This window comes from Vespula vulgaris, chromosome 3 (assembly GCF_905475345.1).
Source record: "Vespula vulgaris chromosome 3, iyVesVulg1.1, whole genome shotgun sequence".
Taxonomy (NCBI): Eukaryota; Metazoa; Arthropoda; class Insecta; order Hymenoptera; family Vespidae; genus Vespula; species Vespula vulgaris.
The window spans coordinates 5,022,501-5,041,080 of record NC_066588.1 but is presented as its reverse complement, the minus strand read 5'-3'; the positions used below and the strand labels follow the sequence as shown (position 1 = coordinate 5,041,080).

At 35.5% G+C, this 18,580-nt stretch overlaps 1 protein-coding gene and 1 long non-coding RNA gene across 5 annotated transcripts in view; one reads left to right on the top strand and one right to left on the bottom strand.

The window, feature by feature from the left end:
• Positions 1 to 14,311: 14,311 nt before the first annotated feature.
• Positions 14,312 to 15,673, bottom strand: LOC127062450 (uncharacterized). The gene is made up of 2 exons (XR_007781138.1): positions 15,165 to 15,673; positions 14,312 to 14,788 (listed from the first exon to the last, which is right to left on the bottom strand). It is a non-coding gene; the product is annotated as an uncharacterized LOC127062450 (long non-coding RNA).
• A 2-nt stretch (positions 15,674 to 15,675) lies between these two features.
• Positions 15,676 to 18,580, top strand: part of LOC127062438 (dual specificity protein kinase CLK2) — a 14,021-nt gene continuing 11,116 nt past the window's right edge. The window contains exon 1 of one of the 4 annotated variants that reach the window (XM_050990661.1): positions 15,676 to 18,580. This exon is cut by the window's right edge and continues 148 nt beyond it. In XM_050990661.1, coding sequence (XP_050846618.1) covers positions 17,613 to 18,580 — 968 coding nt within the window. In that variant the 5' untranslated portion in view covers positions 15,676 to 17,612. The other 3 variants (XM_050990663.1, XM_050990662.1, XM_050990664.1) reach the window with 3 other exon arrangements.

Here is an 18,580-nt window from a genome sequence, read left to right as displayed (position 1 = left end):
GCTTTTTATGCACGAACTTTTACAGCTTTTTCACATCTTTCACGAACGATGCACGCCTTTGGCCGTACATCGTCATCACGATATTCGTTCTTTACCAAGCAAATGGACGACGAGAAGTTAAATAGTTATGAGAAGTTGAAATCGCTCGGTTAGCATCGATTTTTATATATTTGCCCCAGCATGCCCACGCGTGCCAATTTCTCTCTCATTGTCATTCCATTTTTCTCAAGATTTTCATCATAGATGATGCACGTATCATGCTGTCGTTTTTGAACGTTCCTATATATACGCGTTTTCGTCAGTACTTGCGAGCAAGATGGTTTTGGCGGGGTTTTATAGACGTCTTTTTCATAACGTTATAATTTCGTATATTGCGTCGCGTATTTGTAGGTTCACGCGTTTATCTTGATAACGAGTAATGTAGTTGTACAAAAGGAATACTATGATTTTTTATCCTTCGCAGACAAAAAATATTTTTTTTTCTTTTATATCTTTCGGAGTGGGCTGATCTCTTTTGTAGATCTTTATTATACTTTTACGATGCGAATGCCCACGTTTTACAGAATTTTTTGAGCCGATGTCCTCAACGTTGTCGAAAAACAGTCTCGTACCACAAGCATCATCTTCACGCTCCTGGATTTCGTCCGTCTTCGATTTCATTTGGGACCAAGTAAGCCTGTTTCGGATTCCGAATGTAAGTACAAGGAGTCTGGCTTCAGTAAGGCGAATCTGGTCCTAGTCCTCTTTTTTTCTTGAAAACTTTCAAGAGTATCTCTGTAAATATAGAGCGTATTCTGATATTTGTCAGCTCTCTTGCCGATTTTGCTTCTCTTCTATCATTAGTTTTTAGAAAACTCCATTGATAATTTTTCATGGAAATTCTCCCGCAACGAACGGTCTTGCTCCTTTTCAAAATTACATGCCTCCGTTGTTTATTGCGTATACATTATTACATCCTAGAAACTCATACTCATTGCATGTATTTACATGTTTTAAGATTAATTACAATTGTTAATTTTTTCTATATTAACTGTCATAAGAGTCATTGGTCGAGGTGATATTAATTATTAGCATTGTTAATATACAGTAAAATAACAATCATGGAAAAGGAAAGATCATCGTATTTATTTAGTTTTATAGACATTTTTTTATATATTCTGTATTTTTCCTAAGTAGAGATAACTTTTATATGCTTTAAGGTTTCCTGTTAGTTGAATAAATCCATATTGTTGCTTTCAGTAATTCATGTTTTCGAAGTAAAGTATAATTATTCCCATAATGCTGTTTTCATAAACATAGGCATTAAACTTCTAACCTCTCAAGGTTAAGAAAATTGTTGACTTCATTTCGTCTATCTGACAAAAGTTTAATATTATTTTAAGAAGTCGATGTATTATCGAACACAATTATTAATTATATTTAAAAATACAGTCTATTAATATACCAATTTTCTGAATTATGAACTTATACCTTTATATTTTTAAGATAATATACATGCCAAGAATTTTTATAAAGCTTTTATATGATAATTCCATATATTATATATTATCAAAATTGGGACACTTTGTTACAGATGCCACGAAGCAGAAGACGTCATCGTTCACGCAGCCACTCTAGGACTCGTTCCCATTCAGCGGGTTCGCCTCAGTATGAACACAAACGTAGGCGTATTGATTATGATAGTCCACAAAGCAAGGGTACATATAGGTAAGTTTTATCATCCAGTACTGTTCCTGTAATCTTTTCCAATAAAAATTTTATGATAGACAATCAAATATAAGAAAAGAAAAGAAAAAAAAAAAAGCAATTATACCATAATACGTTGTAAATACAAAATAATTATATCTATAGGAAAGTTATCTTTAAACTTTCGAAAATTACATAAGCTTGTCCAAAGAAAGATACAGAGGCTCATTTATTTCTTTCAAGGGCCATAGACGTAGTGCACTCAATTGAATCTATTAACTTATAAAGTGCTCGTGTGTAACGACTCGATAACTCTTTCGACTGAGAGTTGAAGAGAAAAAGAGAGGGAAGTAGTGGCGCTGTATCGAGGCCAATGCCGCGAGTCTGTATCCCCTCTCCAAGAATCTTTCTGATAGAGCGAGGAAAGAGGATAGAGATTCTCCATGAAGTTCTTATGGTTGTGTCAGTCGTGGTTGGTGCGTTAGTGCCTCTTCGTGAGTTTCACCGGAAGATCGGCCTTAGAAGGGAACCCTAAGCTAAGCAACGGTGTTCACCACCACTATTCGCCTTTCGAATCGTTCACGAGCGTGTTCGAGATCCGAACAGTATCACGTATCGCATACGTGAGTGCATACACTTTTCGCTTCTAATCTCGTTTAAATAAAACGAGGTAGGAGGGTGAAAGAATAATTTTCATCGAGGAAGAGAATAGATATAAATATTAGCAATGAAAGACATATTTGTCCTCGGAAAAACGCGTTGGATCGCGAAGGGTTTTAAAATATCCTTCTTCGGAGTCCACTTGTATCTAGGAAAACCCGATACCAATAGGTTCGTTCTATACAATCGTATACTTTATCACGTTCGTTATCGAGTACCATTGCACGTGATCGTTCATTATTATTATTTTCTTCCCCCATCTTAATTTTCCCCTTTAACGAGTAGAACAGTTTCATTCCAGCCGAGTTGTAGTTTCCATTTTGAATTTTGACGATAATAAATTTATTGTGTCGATTCTCTAGACACAGTAAATTTTGTCGATAAGCTTAAGATATACGAAGAGAAAAATTTACCATTCGTTATCGCACTTGATTCCATCGTATCAATGTTTTTCTCTTATATGTACATATTTTGTGTATTTAACAACATACGTTGTATTATTGAACATCGCGTGTCAATTCGGTCGGTATAAATCGCCACGTAAAAAGTCTGTTTTTTTTCTTCCTCCTCCCTCCCTCCCTCCCTCTCTCTCTCTTTTTATCTTGCACGTCATTAAAAATAATGTTTCGTTAAAATGAGAGTGAAAGAATGAGACAGAGGGAGGAGGGAATTCGACAGAGAAGTCAAGTTCGCGACGAATTAAAGTCTCTCCTCGGTTATGTTGGCTCGTTTACAATGCGGAAGAGAAACGTGTCGTCTATTCGTAAAAGACGAGTCAAACAAAACGTCGAAGAAATTTTCCGCGAGCTCCGCCACGAGCATGTCAAGAGTGTTGTCTGCAGAGAGAAGAGAATTTAATTGAAACGTCCTTAGAGAAGGTGCTTCTTCGATCGCGTGTCATTCGCAAACGGCTAGATCGTAGACAATTTTGCGACCGAGAACATAAAAAAAACTGTTTCCTTGTTTACGCAATGTTTTTCTTAAAGTTATTTGAATATTTCGACGTAAGGTTTTAACAGCTAAATGATTTCGATATATTTTTATTTATTTACTCAGTATTTTTATTATTAACGATAGATATTTTATAAAATAAATGGTCAGTATATATGAATATTTTGATCAGTATTTATAATAAAATATTAATACGTAATATAAGTGATCGGCATATATATATATATATATAATTATGTATTTGTGTTGCATCTAGGTTTATTGACAAATTATTTTATTTACAAATATTTTGATTAAAATACTAATAGCTTTTGCATTAATCGGTATGATACTGACCACTTATATTACGTACTGATATTTTATTATTAATACTGACATATATATTTTATTTAAATCATTGACTAAAAATATTTAAATATGCAGACCCGATAAGTAACAGTTATATTTGGATAATATACGAGCTCGTATCATTATTTCTCCAAGTTTTAAATGTGCGTGAAAATATTCGTCTCTTATCTCTCTTCGTTCCTAATATAGAAAAAGATAAAGTAATTTATTGTTTCTCATTTCCCGTTCCTTAGTTTTCGAAAATCTTCGATTATCAGTTCTAAGAATAGATTTCTTTTTCTTTTTTTTTTTGTTGGTCCTTTAGCTTTTGATTTTCTTTCTTTTTCTTAAAGTGTATCGCTTTTTTTATATACAAAACCTTTTCATTCGGATTGTATACCCTAAATTATATTTTAATTTTATGTATGTGTATATATATATATATATGTACACATGTATGTAAGTTTACATGTATTGTCCTCCTTACACGCTCATCCGAGGATCAGACGTTTGCGATTATATGCACCATTTAATCTTACCTACCCTGAACTATTTTTGCGGAAATTTTCTGTCTTTATAATTATCCACACATATATGTAAGTGTGTGTGTGCCCTATTTCAAGATATTTTGTGGGGGCGTCGAAGGAAGATTTTTTTTTTCTTTTTTATTTATTTCTTTATTTATTTAAGGATATTACTAAACCTTGTAAATCGTTTTGGTGGGGAGGAAAAAAAGTTAACGTTTACGTAAATTCGTAGGATCATGTAATTGGTAAGTGGTCCATATGAATTTGCGTTCACTTTTACTTCGACTCTCTAGAAATAGAAATGTAGGTTGCTGTAAAATGGGCGTATAAAGAAGGCTATGTATATGTGTATATGTATATATTTAAAAAGACTATTCGCTATTCGAACTAGTGATTATGAAATTGGTCTAATCTCATTTGAAATAGATATTTAAAGGCATGTTTTATATCGCACGCTATTCTGAACATTTTTTTTAATTACATACAAGAATTATTTTTCTTAAGAATAAATATATTTACTTTTTCTGTTTGTCATTTTATAGAGACATAATTTTTAAATAATTCAAACTAAAATATTAAAATATTTGAAAAACGAAAAATATATGACATAATTATATCGTTTTCATAATCATCCGTTCATGTATAAAAGCAAATCTAATTGCTATCGTTCGTCGGTCTGACAATAAAATTATGAACTCCTCGTTGATTAAAAATTAATTATCATTTCTCGTGGGATTCTTTTTACAATAGAGATAGGATATTGCAGATAGAATGATCCCGATCTAATTGAATATATTCCAATGTTTCACGAGTATTTCGAAAACATAAACAAAAACAATAGCAAATAAATTCAAAATTCAGACGAGCTAGATTGGAATTTTTTTAAGTATTTTGAAACATACAAGTGGTACTTTCAAGTTTTATTACAAAATATTATTAAGTATGTATACTCGAATCCTAACCGAGTAGATTCGAATCTTTTATGAGCATAGTAACTTACGGAAAAGATTCTCAAAATGTGTTTTACAGAATCCTGGGGTTCTACCAAAAAATTCAGGGGTTCCACGTTATAATCTAGCGGTCAAATTTTATATTATTCATATTAGGGACAAGTATGCATGACTCGCCTACATTTATATTTATAGAGGAGTGATTTTAAATCTACGGATCGCTTTAAATTTTTAATGGACCGCGAAATGCACACCTGCTATCTTACGTCAAAACGCGAAAAGTGATTAATTTAATGAGATCTTTAAAAAGTTTTCATAGAATATACTTGTTAGTTCGCCAGAATACCACAGTATCTTTATAATAATATAAAGTGACTCTAGTCTATTCGTGTTCTTAAAAATTTTATATTGTAAATAATTCGAACACCTGTTATAGCATTACGAAGAAAATTTATTGGGTTTCATGAAAAAGAATATTACTTGCGAAAAGTTCGAATCTTTGTAACATCGAACTACTTATAAGTAGGTTTACGAAACCTACAGGTACTCATTCTAGAATTAGAAACAACAAACAGTAAAGTAAAATCGAAACAATTCTATTTTTTATTAAATACATGGTCTCTAGACAGATCTCAGTTATATTGACATTTAACTTGTCTAGAATTTTTATAATTTATGAGAAATAGTAATTTCCTGTAAAAGTGTAATTTGAAACGTGTGATTAAAAATATAAACTCATGTAGATTTTCACTGGATCGTTAATTGTTAAGCAAATGATTTTGATAAACTATGATTTGAAATGCACTCAAAACTAAGTGCTTTTTTCTGTTTTTCTTTTTTTTTTTTTTTTTTTTCGTTACTTCTTATCTCAGAAATTGAAAAATAATAATTTGGAGAAAGAATTTTGTGAAAAAATTTGATTTGCAAAGAGGTAAATTTGATTCAAAAAAAAATTTAATTTTATAAAAAAATTGAATTTGGAGCGAAGAACTTATATTACCACATTCGTCTACTTTACCCCCCACCCCCACTAAATGATCATTGATTAATGTTACTGTCGAAAATTTCTGCTCTTACAAAAATGGAGTGGAATAAAATAGTAAAGAAAATGAAATAACAATAATTTTTTGATGTTCACTAGAGACCTACTTTTTCTATTTGATAAAATAGATACAAATAAATAGTAAATGTTACTTACCAATCAATAAAAATGAATCTTGTTATCTCTCGATAAAAATGAACCTTGTTACCAGTCCGATTTAGTTTTACGCTTCGATATATACCGGTTTTTCGAGACCGGTGATTTCCAGTTGACTAGAAATCTCGTTCGTTTAAATTTGTATTTTATTTTTGTTGGGATTTTCTTTTTTTTTTTATGAATCTTATTTCGATACAAAAAATACTCTATACGTATATTTAAATTTTCATTATTTATGTGCGTGCGCGCGCGTGTATAAATATACATAAAACCAATTTTGTGTGTGTGTGTGTGTGTTAACAAAAAATTCCTAGATAATTTTAAAGATCTTTAATTATCAATTACTTTTTTCCGAAATCTTCTTTTAAGTTTTTTTTTTATATCTTTTTATTTTTTTATTCTTATTTTTATATCAGCCAAAAAAGACTCGAAAAATAGTAATCGATATTTAATATCACCTACGAAGTTTTTACCATCTCAGGAATTTTTAGACTATCTTGTATACGTACATGTCATCTTGTGTACGATATTATGAAATGAAATTCGTGACTAGGATCGTGTTCTTTCCGACGTGAGGTCAAGGTAGAACACCGTTAGTACGGATTATTAGAAGGAAAGATGAGAAGGGAAAGGGTAGAACGTAGGTAATAATAAGAATAGTATAGTACTGGCACGTTAATAGGATGAAATATATCTTCTTTGTGATTTAATACATTTGAAGTCTCTTCTTCCGTGTTGTGATCAATCTTTTCAAAATCTCTCGAGATCATTAATCTCTTAAGTCTTCTTTCTATTTTCTTTTCTTTTATTTTGTTTAAAAAATTTTTTTTTTTTATAGATATCACTATGAATTAAGTAGCTTATACTTTACGTAAAGTGGTACTGAACAAAGTTTCATCTGAATTGGACAAAGATTTTAATACTTGTATGTTAATAATAATATTTATAAAACAGAGCATTCTTATAAAAGAACCATCATTGAATGTTTCCGGTAATAATGTATTGAACGTTTAATTTTTTCTCTCTTCCTCCATTCTCCACACCCCTCTCTTGTTAAAAACGACGTGGAAGAAAATTTATCGCGTAACACGCGTTGTTCCGTCGTCCTTTGTGAACGTTGAGAACATGCCAAGAGATCGTACACAAGAAGAGAAAGAGAGTAAACATCCGGTGGAAATTTAAGATCTTCGATACTTTTCGGTCATTGTCCTTTGAGAAATGTTTCATGCTTTTCTTTTTTGAAATTCCTTTGTCCAAAAGTCTTGAGAATTCTATCCCATACACATACATTTTAGATTTTATATATTTCTAAAAGTAGTTTAATTATTTGTACGAGCGTGTAAATAAGTAAATAAATAAATGTGATTTTAATTTTCTTCCCTCATTAAAATCAACTACACTTTGTTAAATTCGTATAGTTTAATAGATTCACACAGTTCAGAAATGAGGACTATGAAAATATAAATATAGCTTGGAACCGAAAATGTGTCTTCACTATTCATACTCGCTCGTGATAAACATTTTATATATATATATATATATATATATATATATATATATATATATAGTATGGCGCTTGTGCATCGTATCAAATTTTGTTTGCTTGTGAACCAAACTTATCTTTTACAATTAAAGAGAGTGCTTTTCATCTCGTTTTTAGGAATAACATGAATTCATAGATTGTGTTTTTACACACACACACGCACGCGCGCGCGCGCGCGCACACACACACACACACACACACACACACACACATTAAAATGTCCTAATTTTTTTTCATTTTTTTTTTCATTTTTTTTCATTTCTACTTACTTTTGGTTCCCATCCTTCGCGACGAAGTTATTAATAGACAATCTCGAACAACGGAAGTGTGCATGCGTGCGTGTATGTGTGTGTGTGCATATTTTCGGTCGCATAACTCAAACCTCGCAGGACGACAGGAACAAAGTTTAAAGGATGCCTTTACTTTACGTCTCCGTTACGTCGTGGATATTAAGGTACAGTATGAATTGTATAAACAAAAGAGATAATAACTTTTCTTTCTTTTTCGCTCCCTCTTTCTCTCCTCCCTCTTTCTGTTTATCTATTTCTCTTTCTCTCTTTCTCTTTCCCTATCTAATTCGAAGAATTTCTCGATTCGCACAGCTGAGAGAACGCGAGCTTTATCGGAAAGCGAAACGCTAATTAACATTGTAAAAAAAAAAAAAAAAGAAAAAAGAGTATTCGTGGTGCATAGCTTCGGTAAAATAAGAAAGTACGTTAAATATTCTGGTGGATATTATCTAGAGAAGGTACTAATACACGGTTCTCGTTCACTTATATGCACTTTCTTAGAGAACAAGAAACAGAGTGAGAGTGAGTGAGAGAGAGAGAGAGAGAGAGAGAGAGAGAGAGAGAGCAAACTTGATAGGGAAGTTAAGTCATTAAAGTTTCTTTTACGAGAGAGGGTCGATGAGAGTGTGTACACTGGAATAGTGTTTACAGTCTCTCTCTCTCTTTCTCTCTCTCTCTCTCTCTCTCTCTCTCTCTCTCTCTCTCTCTCTGTGTGTGTGTATCTATATTTTCTCCACTTGAATTTACCGCCCCATTTACTCATCATCCTTCGATGACCATTCTCAAAAAAGTTCTTACTTAGATGATGATCGTTATTATGAGAGATGCTACATTTAGAATTTCTCTTTTGAATTCCTCTCGGTCGGTAAAGTAGAGAGATGGGTAGGGAGAAAAAGAGAAAGATAGAAGGAACATCCCTTCATCGATTTCTCTTTTAAAGATAAAATAAACAAAGAAAAAAGTGATAGGCACGTTGAAATGCGTGGGTGGACGATATCTATCGTTGCGGATAAAATTTGCTCGTTTGCGCAAAATCCCATGACCTATTTTCTACAGTTAACCCATCCATTCCGAATTTTCTTATTGGTGTGTTAATATCCACGTATGCGGTATGTGTATATACATATACACACACTTATATCTATACACGGTAAGACCTTGGAAACTATCCAAAAGGCGAAACTGCAGAAGAAGCTACAGATTCGATCGACTTTCTTCTTCTTCTTCTTCTTCTTCTTCTTCTTCTTTTACTCGTTTCGTCCTTGCTTTTTTTCTTTTTTCTTTTTTCTTTTTTTTTCTTTAACCCTTCTCTTTCTAACTTTCTTCTTCTATCGTGACTTCTTTATTGACGTCGTACTCTACTCCTCCCTCCTCATCCTCCCACTACTGAAAACTATCCAATTCCAAATCTCAAATACTTTCAGACGTTCGTACGATTTAACGTTTACGATCCCTTTCGTTCCAGCCAATAAATCACACGATTCCGTATCGTTCGTACGTTCGTTTGTCCCGCTGTACGTTTCAGTATCATTTGCGAAAGCGAGAGGATGCACACATGTGCATTCATCGAAACATAAACGACGAAACCGTCGATGGTTTTCTTTTTCAATTATTTCTTTTGGTATCTACGAACCTGTAAGTACATTCTGGTTTTTCGAATGTTTCGAATTGTTCTTACAATTACTTTTGTTTTTTTTTTTGTACTTATTATCTTGTTTCCTTCTTTAATATCTTTTTTATTTTTATTTTATTTTTGGATTGCTTTTTTTCTTTCTTTTTTTTTTTTATTTAACGAGTTGAGCCAACCGACCTTGAACCAAGTAGTTCGACCTAATCTGCTTCGGAGAAAAGTACTTGAAACCGATCTGGACGGCTGATGCGTCATTCCGAAAGGCTTTATGGAATCATTTCTGTTCGAACCCCGTTGGCTTTCTTTTATTTCTCATAATGAGCCTCTATTTCTTTTGATGAGTCTTTCTGAGAAATATTATATAGGATTTATCTAAGTTATTTAGCCAATATTTCAAGTTTCAATCAGTCGTTTATAATAATTATTTTATTACACATATTGTCAGATTATTGGTATAATTAAATATGGAAAATACCGATATTTTGATTGATTAATTAATTAATTAAAAAAATAAATAAATAAAAAAGAGGAGAGATGATTTCACTATTTGGTCGTTCAACGGCTCATATATGTGCATATATATGAAGTGATCGATAAACGTGTTAATAAAGAAACACAGTGTAGATACGTATAATAGGTACGCATCGCGGAACCAGGCTTCGTTTTGAAATTCAACTCCATTGGATCGTTGCCCAATTACGAATCCTAACGACTTCCTTTGGTGAGTCATTTTAAGGTGGAGGTCACGAATTTTGGTTCCTTCTTTGGAGAGCTTCCTTTCTTTATCAAATATTCGGTAATAATAAAGTTCTTTCTTTTTCTCGTGGGAAAGAAAAAAAAATGGAGAGTCAATATTTTCTTCCTGTATAAATATTTACTTAATATCTTTAATATATTTTTTTTTTCCCCTCTATGGAAAAGTAATACATTTTAGATTTATTTTTAAGGAATTAGGTAGGTTCTCTTTGGTCTGATATTTTTTTTTTTTTTTTTAGGAAGAAAGTAAAGTAAATAAAAAACTAATAATTTTACTAGAAAAACAAAATTTTTCTGTCCTATTTGATTAGGTATATATACTCTAATATACAGTCGTATTAACGCAAAATTATTAAAATTTCAGTACGGTCTTGTAAAATAATGTTGCAGCTAAAGATCATCGGTTAAATAAGAAAGTTAGGCTATGTTGAGGAACAATATATTGTCAATTCTTTTTCTAAAATTTAGACTGAAATTTATTGTAAAAAATTTATTATAAAAATATGTTAAAAATTAAAATAAAAAAGGAAATGAGCCGAAGCCATTTGTGTATTTTCGTGCAAAGATTAACCTGGTGGCAGATTACAGAGTCTACATTTAACAGAATTAAATGAGTTTTATATCAATAAAACAACGTGAAATTACTAGTTTTTCAATTTATTATACCCATTCAATTTATTTCTGAAAGAAAAGGAAAATTTCGTAGAAAAACGTCAAGTAATCGACCAAAGAAAGTATTGTGCAACCCCTTGAAATAACGCAAATTTTAATGAAACAAAATTTCGTTTTATGATTTATTGTTATAATGAATAAATAAATACATAAATGTATAAAAGAAAATTTCGGTGATTTTAGTGGCGAGCGGGTATTGAGGTCTCGGCAACACGAGCGCGGGACCAGTCAAGAGAGGCGATATAAAAGAAGCCATCGTCGCTCACCGAGCAGTGGTAGGCAGCACGGCCATCGTGATCGTGATCGTACCCACCTGGCGCATCCGACCTCATCACGTCGCGTGCGAATTCACCGACATCATGGGTCCTCGTCGCCGAGCCAGGAAAGGCATCGCCATCGTTCGCCATCATCCAGGAGTCAGGTGAGTTGGAATAGTTCCACAGATAGAACGATAAAAGAAAGAAAAAACGAAAGAACGAAGGAGCACGCCCCGGTAATGATTTATTTATTTAAAAAAGAACTTTTTTTTTTAATTTATATATATATATATATATATATTACTCATAATCGTGCGCTCTCCCTTTTTCTGTACGATCACCTTCCGTCGCTATCACGAAGAGTTTTTAGTTAAATAGAAAAGATACAGAAGTCAAATCAAATAAAACAATCGTACTTTCTGGGTGTGTTATGAAGGGGGAAAAATAAAAGAATAAAGTGAGAACGTTTTTCGTAAATCCATGAAATAAATAAATAAATAATAAATAAAAAAAGAAATAATAATAATAATAATAACATTAATAATAATAATAATAATAATGATAATGATAATGATAATGATAAAAACAACCCCTGAGACAGATCTCGATCTTCATGAAACATGATGGCCGATAATAGAGTTAACACATCGATCGTGACGCTCTCTATCGGCCAACAAGATTTTCAAAGATTTTAAATTTCTAATAAGAAACGATGGTACTCCGTTCTGAACAGTCAACGATCACTATATAATACTCTCACGTCAAACAATATTGCTGATACGAAGCGATGATTCTATATGTACATGTATATATCGTACTTTAGAAAGTTTTTATTTCAGAGAAGATGATCATCTAATAGGAATGATAAATGTAAACATCTTAGATTGTCCGTTACGTAGAAATATGAGAATTCTACTTTTAGCGAGCTAAGCATTTGATATCCCCGTTAGATTTCTTCTTTCCTCTTTCCATTATCTTTTTCTACTTCCTTCCCGAGGTAGACTTTCCTTTCTGCGTCGTTGCGTTTGATACGAGACACCGTAGAGAGAGTATAGTGCTAACGTCTTCATATCTAAGCTTAACTTCAATGTCGTAGAGATAAAACGTGGCGATGAAATTAAAGAAGAAGAAGAAATTAAAGGAGGAGGAAGAAGAAGAAGAAAGGAGAGAAAAGAGAGAGAGAGAGAGAATCACTTTTGGTAGGTGATACGAGGCAAATTCTCGAGCTCTGGAGAAGCTTGTGGCGCAACGAAACCTCTCTCTTTCTCACTTGCGTACCGGAGCGAATGCCGATGATTCTTCTTTCTTACTCGGCGTCGGCTATTTTCGACCGAGGACTATTTTCGAGGGGGACTCGTCACGCGGTTTCGCCGCGGTTTTAGTGCGAGTTTGCGCCAGATGGCCGGTGCAACGTCTTCGTCGTCGTCGTCGTCATCGTCGTCGTCGTCGTCGTCGTCGTCGTCGTTGTCGTCGTCGTCATCGTCCTCATCCTCGTCCTCATCTTCCACTTCCTTCTCAGGAATAAGTCCTCGTCGTTATCGTCGTCGTCATCGTCGTAGTCGTCATCGTCGTCGTCGTCGTCGTCGTCGTCGTCCAAATCGATCGGAGAAATTTTATATCTAAACGTAGCATCTTCTAGTTCCTCTTCGATAGATCGTTATGGATCGATGGTTGCTCCTGAAAAGGATGCCAAAGAAGATGGTAGAAAGTGAGGAAGGTGAACGTTACTGGAGTGTAAATGAGACATCGTAAGGAAACACTTGCTCCGGTTATTAATCCGACAGGATAAGAAAACGAAGGAAAAAAAGAAGAGTAAGAGACGAGGGGGCACGTGAAGAGAGAAAAGTTGACCGATTCGTGAGAAATACACGGAAGATATCGGGAACGTCTCTTCTGACCCAGAAAACGCTTTAAAAGCTGGATCTAGAAATACGCGTTCCTCTTGGCAGCATGCGTGCGTCGTGAGTGAGAGACGTTAGACACTTTCGTGTCCATTATCCTATTTCGCGTAAGCTTCGTGCGTTATTGGAAAAGAAAAAGTAAAGGAAAAAAAAAAGAAAAAACAGAAGAAAAACCAATAAGATAAAATTCATCCTGGATCATCCTGGATCATTCTGGGTGTTGGTTAACATACGACGGTGGCTCACCAATGACCACCTCGTCGTCTTCTTCTTCGTCCACGGTTTCGTCATTTCCAACGATGAACGGACAAGAGTTGGGTTTGCTAATGCCTGCAGTTTCATGGTGGCCAAGACAGGCTGTATGGGATAACTGGTTACCAAGGAACGTCCCGGAGACGACGACGACGACGATGACGACAATGACAACAATGACGACGACAGCGACGAACATTCGATGCTTCGACGCTAAACTTGACGTCACGCCGGAGTCCAATGGCACGTCGACTTCAGAGGTAGCACGAAAACGAGATGAGATTTTTGGATTATTATTACAATTAATTGGATCGTATTCTTTTTTTGTTTTTTTTGGCGTGGATCTCGGTAGTGTGTGGAATTATGCCTTCACTCTGTTTTTTTCCTTTTTTTTTTTTTTGTATGCTTGCGCTATCACATGACCAATAGCATTTTTAATAATCCTCCTTTTTTATCGATCCAAAAGTTAGCTAAATATTTTTTATAAACTTTGCAGTTTGTTTATCAAAATTATATATATATAATTGTAATCTACGAAAAGCCGGTATATTCATGTCTTTCATCATGATGCTCTCCCGCAGAGCGTGTATGCCAACTTTTGTAGCACACTAGTATGGCTGCCAAGACACAGGCGCCATCTCCTGCCGATTTATATCCGTCTCTAAGTCCAAGAGAAAACGAGAGTTACGATTTCTCTATTTCTCGGCTTTCTCTCTCTCTCTCTCTCTCTCTCTCTCTCTCTCTCTCTCTCTCTCTCTCTCTCTCTCTCTCTCTCTCTTTCTCTCCCTACATACATCTTTCGTCTTAGAAATGTGCTTAACTCGATCTCCCGACCTATCCTTACTTAATCCACCTAGGAAACTAATCGGAGCTGGAAAATTGCATGTAGGAGAAAAAAGAAAAGGATAGATACTATTGGCTTATATTTAACAAGCTAACGAAGATACTTAAGAGAAATAATCTGAAATACAATTTTCTTGTAATCAACAAAAAACATTTGTTGCTGTAAGTTCACACGACACGTTTTGACTATATCGTTAATCTTTGTCGATCGACATCAATCGATTATGTTCCCATAGTTTAGTTTTTGTTCATTCTCCCACCCTCTTCTTGCAACTGTCTTATTTTTTACTGTTTCTTTGTTTGTTTAAACAATTGAACATCGACTGGTCTGGATCAATGCTACATCTGTCGATACAACAATCTTCATTACGATATGTTATTCGCTGCTGACAACTGATTGCTTTTTTTTCTTTTTTTATTAAATCGCAGTATGCTGTTTCTATCGGCAAAACCGAATGTTAAAAATTGTCGAATCTATGATATTACGGTATGCGATTAAATAGCAGAGTTCTATGAATATAAAGACATATGCGCCATATTATGAAAGACGGTAAAGTAATAATCGATAACGAAAAAAAAAAAAAAGAAAATACTGATTCGCCATCCGACCATGATTCGAACGATCTCTTAGTTACTTCGAAAGGAATATATTTCAAAATTATTTACCAAATAAAAAATTCGCTGATGATTATATTGAGATTAACAATAAGGTTCTACTTACGTATGCTTCGTCAATCGAGAAAATTCACTCACTAAGATCAATTCCATAAATCGGTCTTTTTCGACTTAAACAGCGATACATCACCCAATTCTCCGATTCCCGTTCGAGTAACCCGATCTTAACAGCGACCTTAACACACGTACGAGATCTCTTATTCTCAAAACAATAATCCCCGTTTCTTCCTTGGTGAGAGATCACTTTCGAATGTCCAACAAATTCACGTTATTTCCCAAATTGCGCTTATTTATATATCGGCAAATCGCAGTGGCCGTACGATATATCTCTTTTCGAAGGCACGACTACGACCTTGAAGAGACAAGCCGAGCTTTATTAATAGTTACGCGGAGAGTCCACGAACCCGCCCACTGATATGCGTCGACCGACGATGTCGACGATATGCTCTGCTGCTACTACTGCTGATTGGTATTCTAGCCGGGCTCTCTGTTGGCGATCCTAGATCCTAATTTCTAATTCGATCTAAGCTCTTCTCGCGACTTTCTCGAATCGTCTCGATAGATCGATCATCCATCCATTCATCCATTCATTCATCCATCTATCTATCTATCCTTGTATCGATCGTTTGATCGAATCGTTCTCATTCTTCTTCTACTCTTTCTTAATGGTCCACAAATATTGCAATCAGTTTTGGGGTCGCCTAGTTCAACGATGTATCTCGGTCGATGACGAACTCCAATTCCACCGACGAGACGAAATGTCTCGCGGAGACATTACATCTACTTAAAGCTATCGAAACCGTTCCTTTCGTAATCATTTTATCCGTGTCAAGGTACTACTAAGATGTGTGGATTGAACTGGACTCATTGTCTCTTTACGATAAAGTCATCTCAACTCGATCTCTTAATATACCAGGAAGTAAGAAAGCTTTGCCAATTACCAGGACAATTTTCCTCACCTGTGATCATATCAAACTATTAAGATTCTAAATTCTCGATGTTACATATATTCACGTTTTTAGAATAAATCAACTCTCCTCTACTAAATTCCTATTAGTAGCAATATTACTAATGACGAATATCTTATAGATTTTTTGATCACTAGATTTCTTTTAACTCATATATTCACAACTTTGTGACGTACCAATTTCCCTTTAGTTTTGTATATTATCTGTCTACTACGTTTATCTCATATTACCGATGATGAGGATCTTTTAAGTTCAACCAGAGGACAATTTACGTAATACCATACGCTATCTTCTCTTTCTTCCCTTTTTCGAGTATCTCTCTCTCTCTCCCTTTTGCTGTTTTGCTCTTTCTCACCAAAAGAGAAAGAGGGGTACAGAGAGAGAGAGAGAGAGAGAGAGAGAGAGAGAGAGAGAGAGAGAGAGAGAGAGAGAGAGAGAGAGAGAGAATGTGTAGAACGAGCATCGCTAGGTTGGAGCGGGCTCGCGATCGCTCCTCGATATTTTTAGTGCGACGAGAGTATTTGGCGGGGCGTACCCGCTACTCCTCGCTCCTCTCTTCGTCTTCGTCTTCGCAAACGTTTCTCAGCGTCCTCCTATGTTCGCGTCGTCTTCGTCGACGTGCCTTAGTGCCTCCGTTCGCGTCCCTCTCGATTGACGCGTTCGTCGCGATCAACTCGTAAAGAGAGAGAAAGAGAGAGAGTATCGCGTATGAGGGCTGATGAGTGGCACTCGTTTTCGCGCGAAAAAGAAAAAAGAGAAAAAGATTCAAAACGCAACGGAGGTCTTTCTCTCTTTCTTTCTCTCTTTCTTTCATTCGTCAAGAATCTCGAGATATACAACTTCGTTATCGATCATAAATACGAATGTGATGTTGCTATCTTCGATGATGACCTTGAATGATGTGTCTCCTTCATCTCACGGTGGATCAAGCAATCTTCTTGGCCCTCGACCCTGACCACTCGGACTTGATCCAACGGATCTCTATCATCAGCTCCGCTTAAACTCCGTTAATACTATTTTCTAGCAGAACTCGATATTGATATCAAAATTAGTACGAGTGACACTTCGATCTCCTTTTTCTTTTGAATCGTTCGAACTAAGTACACCGGTTCGTCTATCGTCGCTGATATCATCCCCTCCTTTTGCTTTTGTGAACTTTATACGAATCTAAATCAGGAATTTGGGATTTGACTTGGGAAAGTGCAAGTTGGTTGTCACGCGTTCTTTTTCGACTTGAGTGGGAATTTTCTAAGGAGAAAAAAAAGAAAAGAAAAAAGAAAGAAAAGGAAAGGGAAATATCGAATTTGAAATTAATTCGATCTAATCTGTTAGCGGAGAGCGAGCTAACGGTATCTTCTCTATCTATTTACAAGTTAAGAGTGAAAAGTTAATTTTGCTGAGCGAGGTAACGATCGAGTCGACCGTACCTCGGACGGTCGACTGATCGCCATTACCGATCGCCATTATCGATCATCGAACGAGCTCTTGAAAGTTTTCTTCTATTTCATCATCATCTATCAGCAACGATGTTCATATTCGCGCAACGCGACGGTATGTCGACTAGCAGACAAGGATCGGCGTCACGACGTAGTCGTTATGCTCGTTCCTCGACGACGACCAGCGTGACACAGCTTCTAACTGATTCTTGTAGTAATTTGCTTCAACGATTGACCACCAGAGTACGTGGCACTTCTACGGCGAACGATCGATCGATCGGAACAAGACGATCACCGAATGCGGGCAATTATCTTAGCAGTGCCAGGACTCGACTAGAAGACAAGTATTCCTCTATATTGGATAAGTATACTAATAAGAAACATGTCGATGATAAAGAGAAGAGTATCGAGCTTGGTAATGCAAACGTTGCTGGTTATTCCCGAAGAAAGGACGAACGAGAGCATAGCTTTCATCGAAGAGATTCTTATGGTAGAGAGGAGAAAACATTGGAACCATCGATGCCACGTTCCGTCGTTAAAAGTGCCACCAGTGTACTTCTCAGCGAGAAAGCTTATCCTTACGTCAGTTCGGTTAACACTAGAGAGTCGAAACGTGAGAAAACACCTGGTTATCATCGTAGGACGTCCGATAGACAAACACTCTTAAGCTCGGAAGCTTATCGACGTTACGGTAGACACAAATCCGGTCACGCTGAAACACGCAGTAGAAAGGTCAGGCCGCATCGGAATGGTAAAAGCGAACAACTCGATTGCAGGTCGACCTCCCTTAGATCTTTAGCTCGTCCAAACAGAGTCGAACCTTTGAGCTTAGTCGCCGGCAAGGAAGTTCTTAGCGATCCAGAGAAAACACCAACCGGCGGTGGTATTGCCGACGATGCGATACCAAAGCACGAACCTAACTACGACGATAACGAGGAAGTTGATCCAGCTATTTCCGAAAGAGCAGCCAAACGCAAAGAGATACAAAGTTTGATTATGAAATACGCGGCTATGGACGAGGCTTACAGCGAATTAGCTACCGGTGGTGGTCAAGGAAA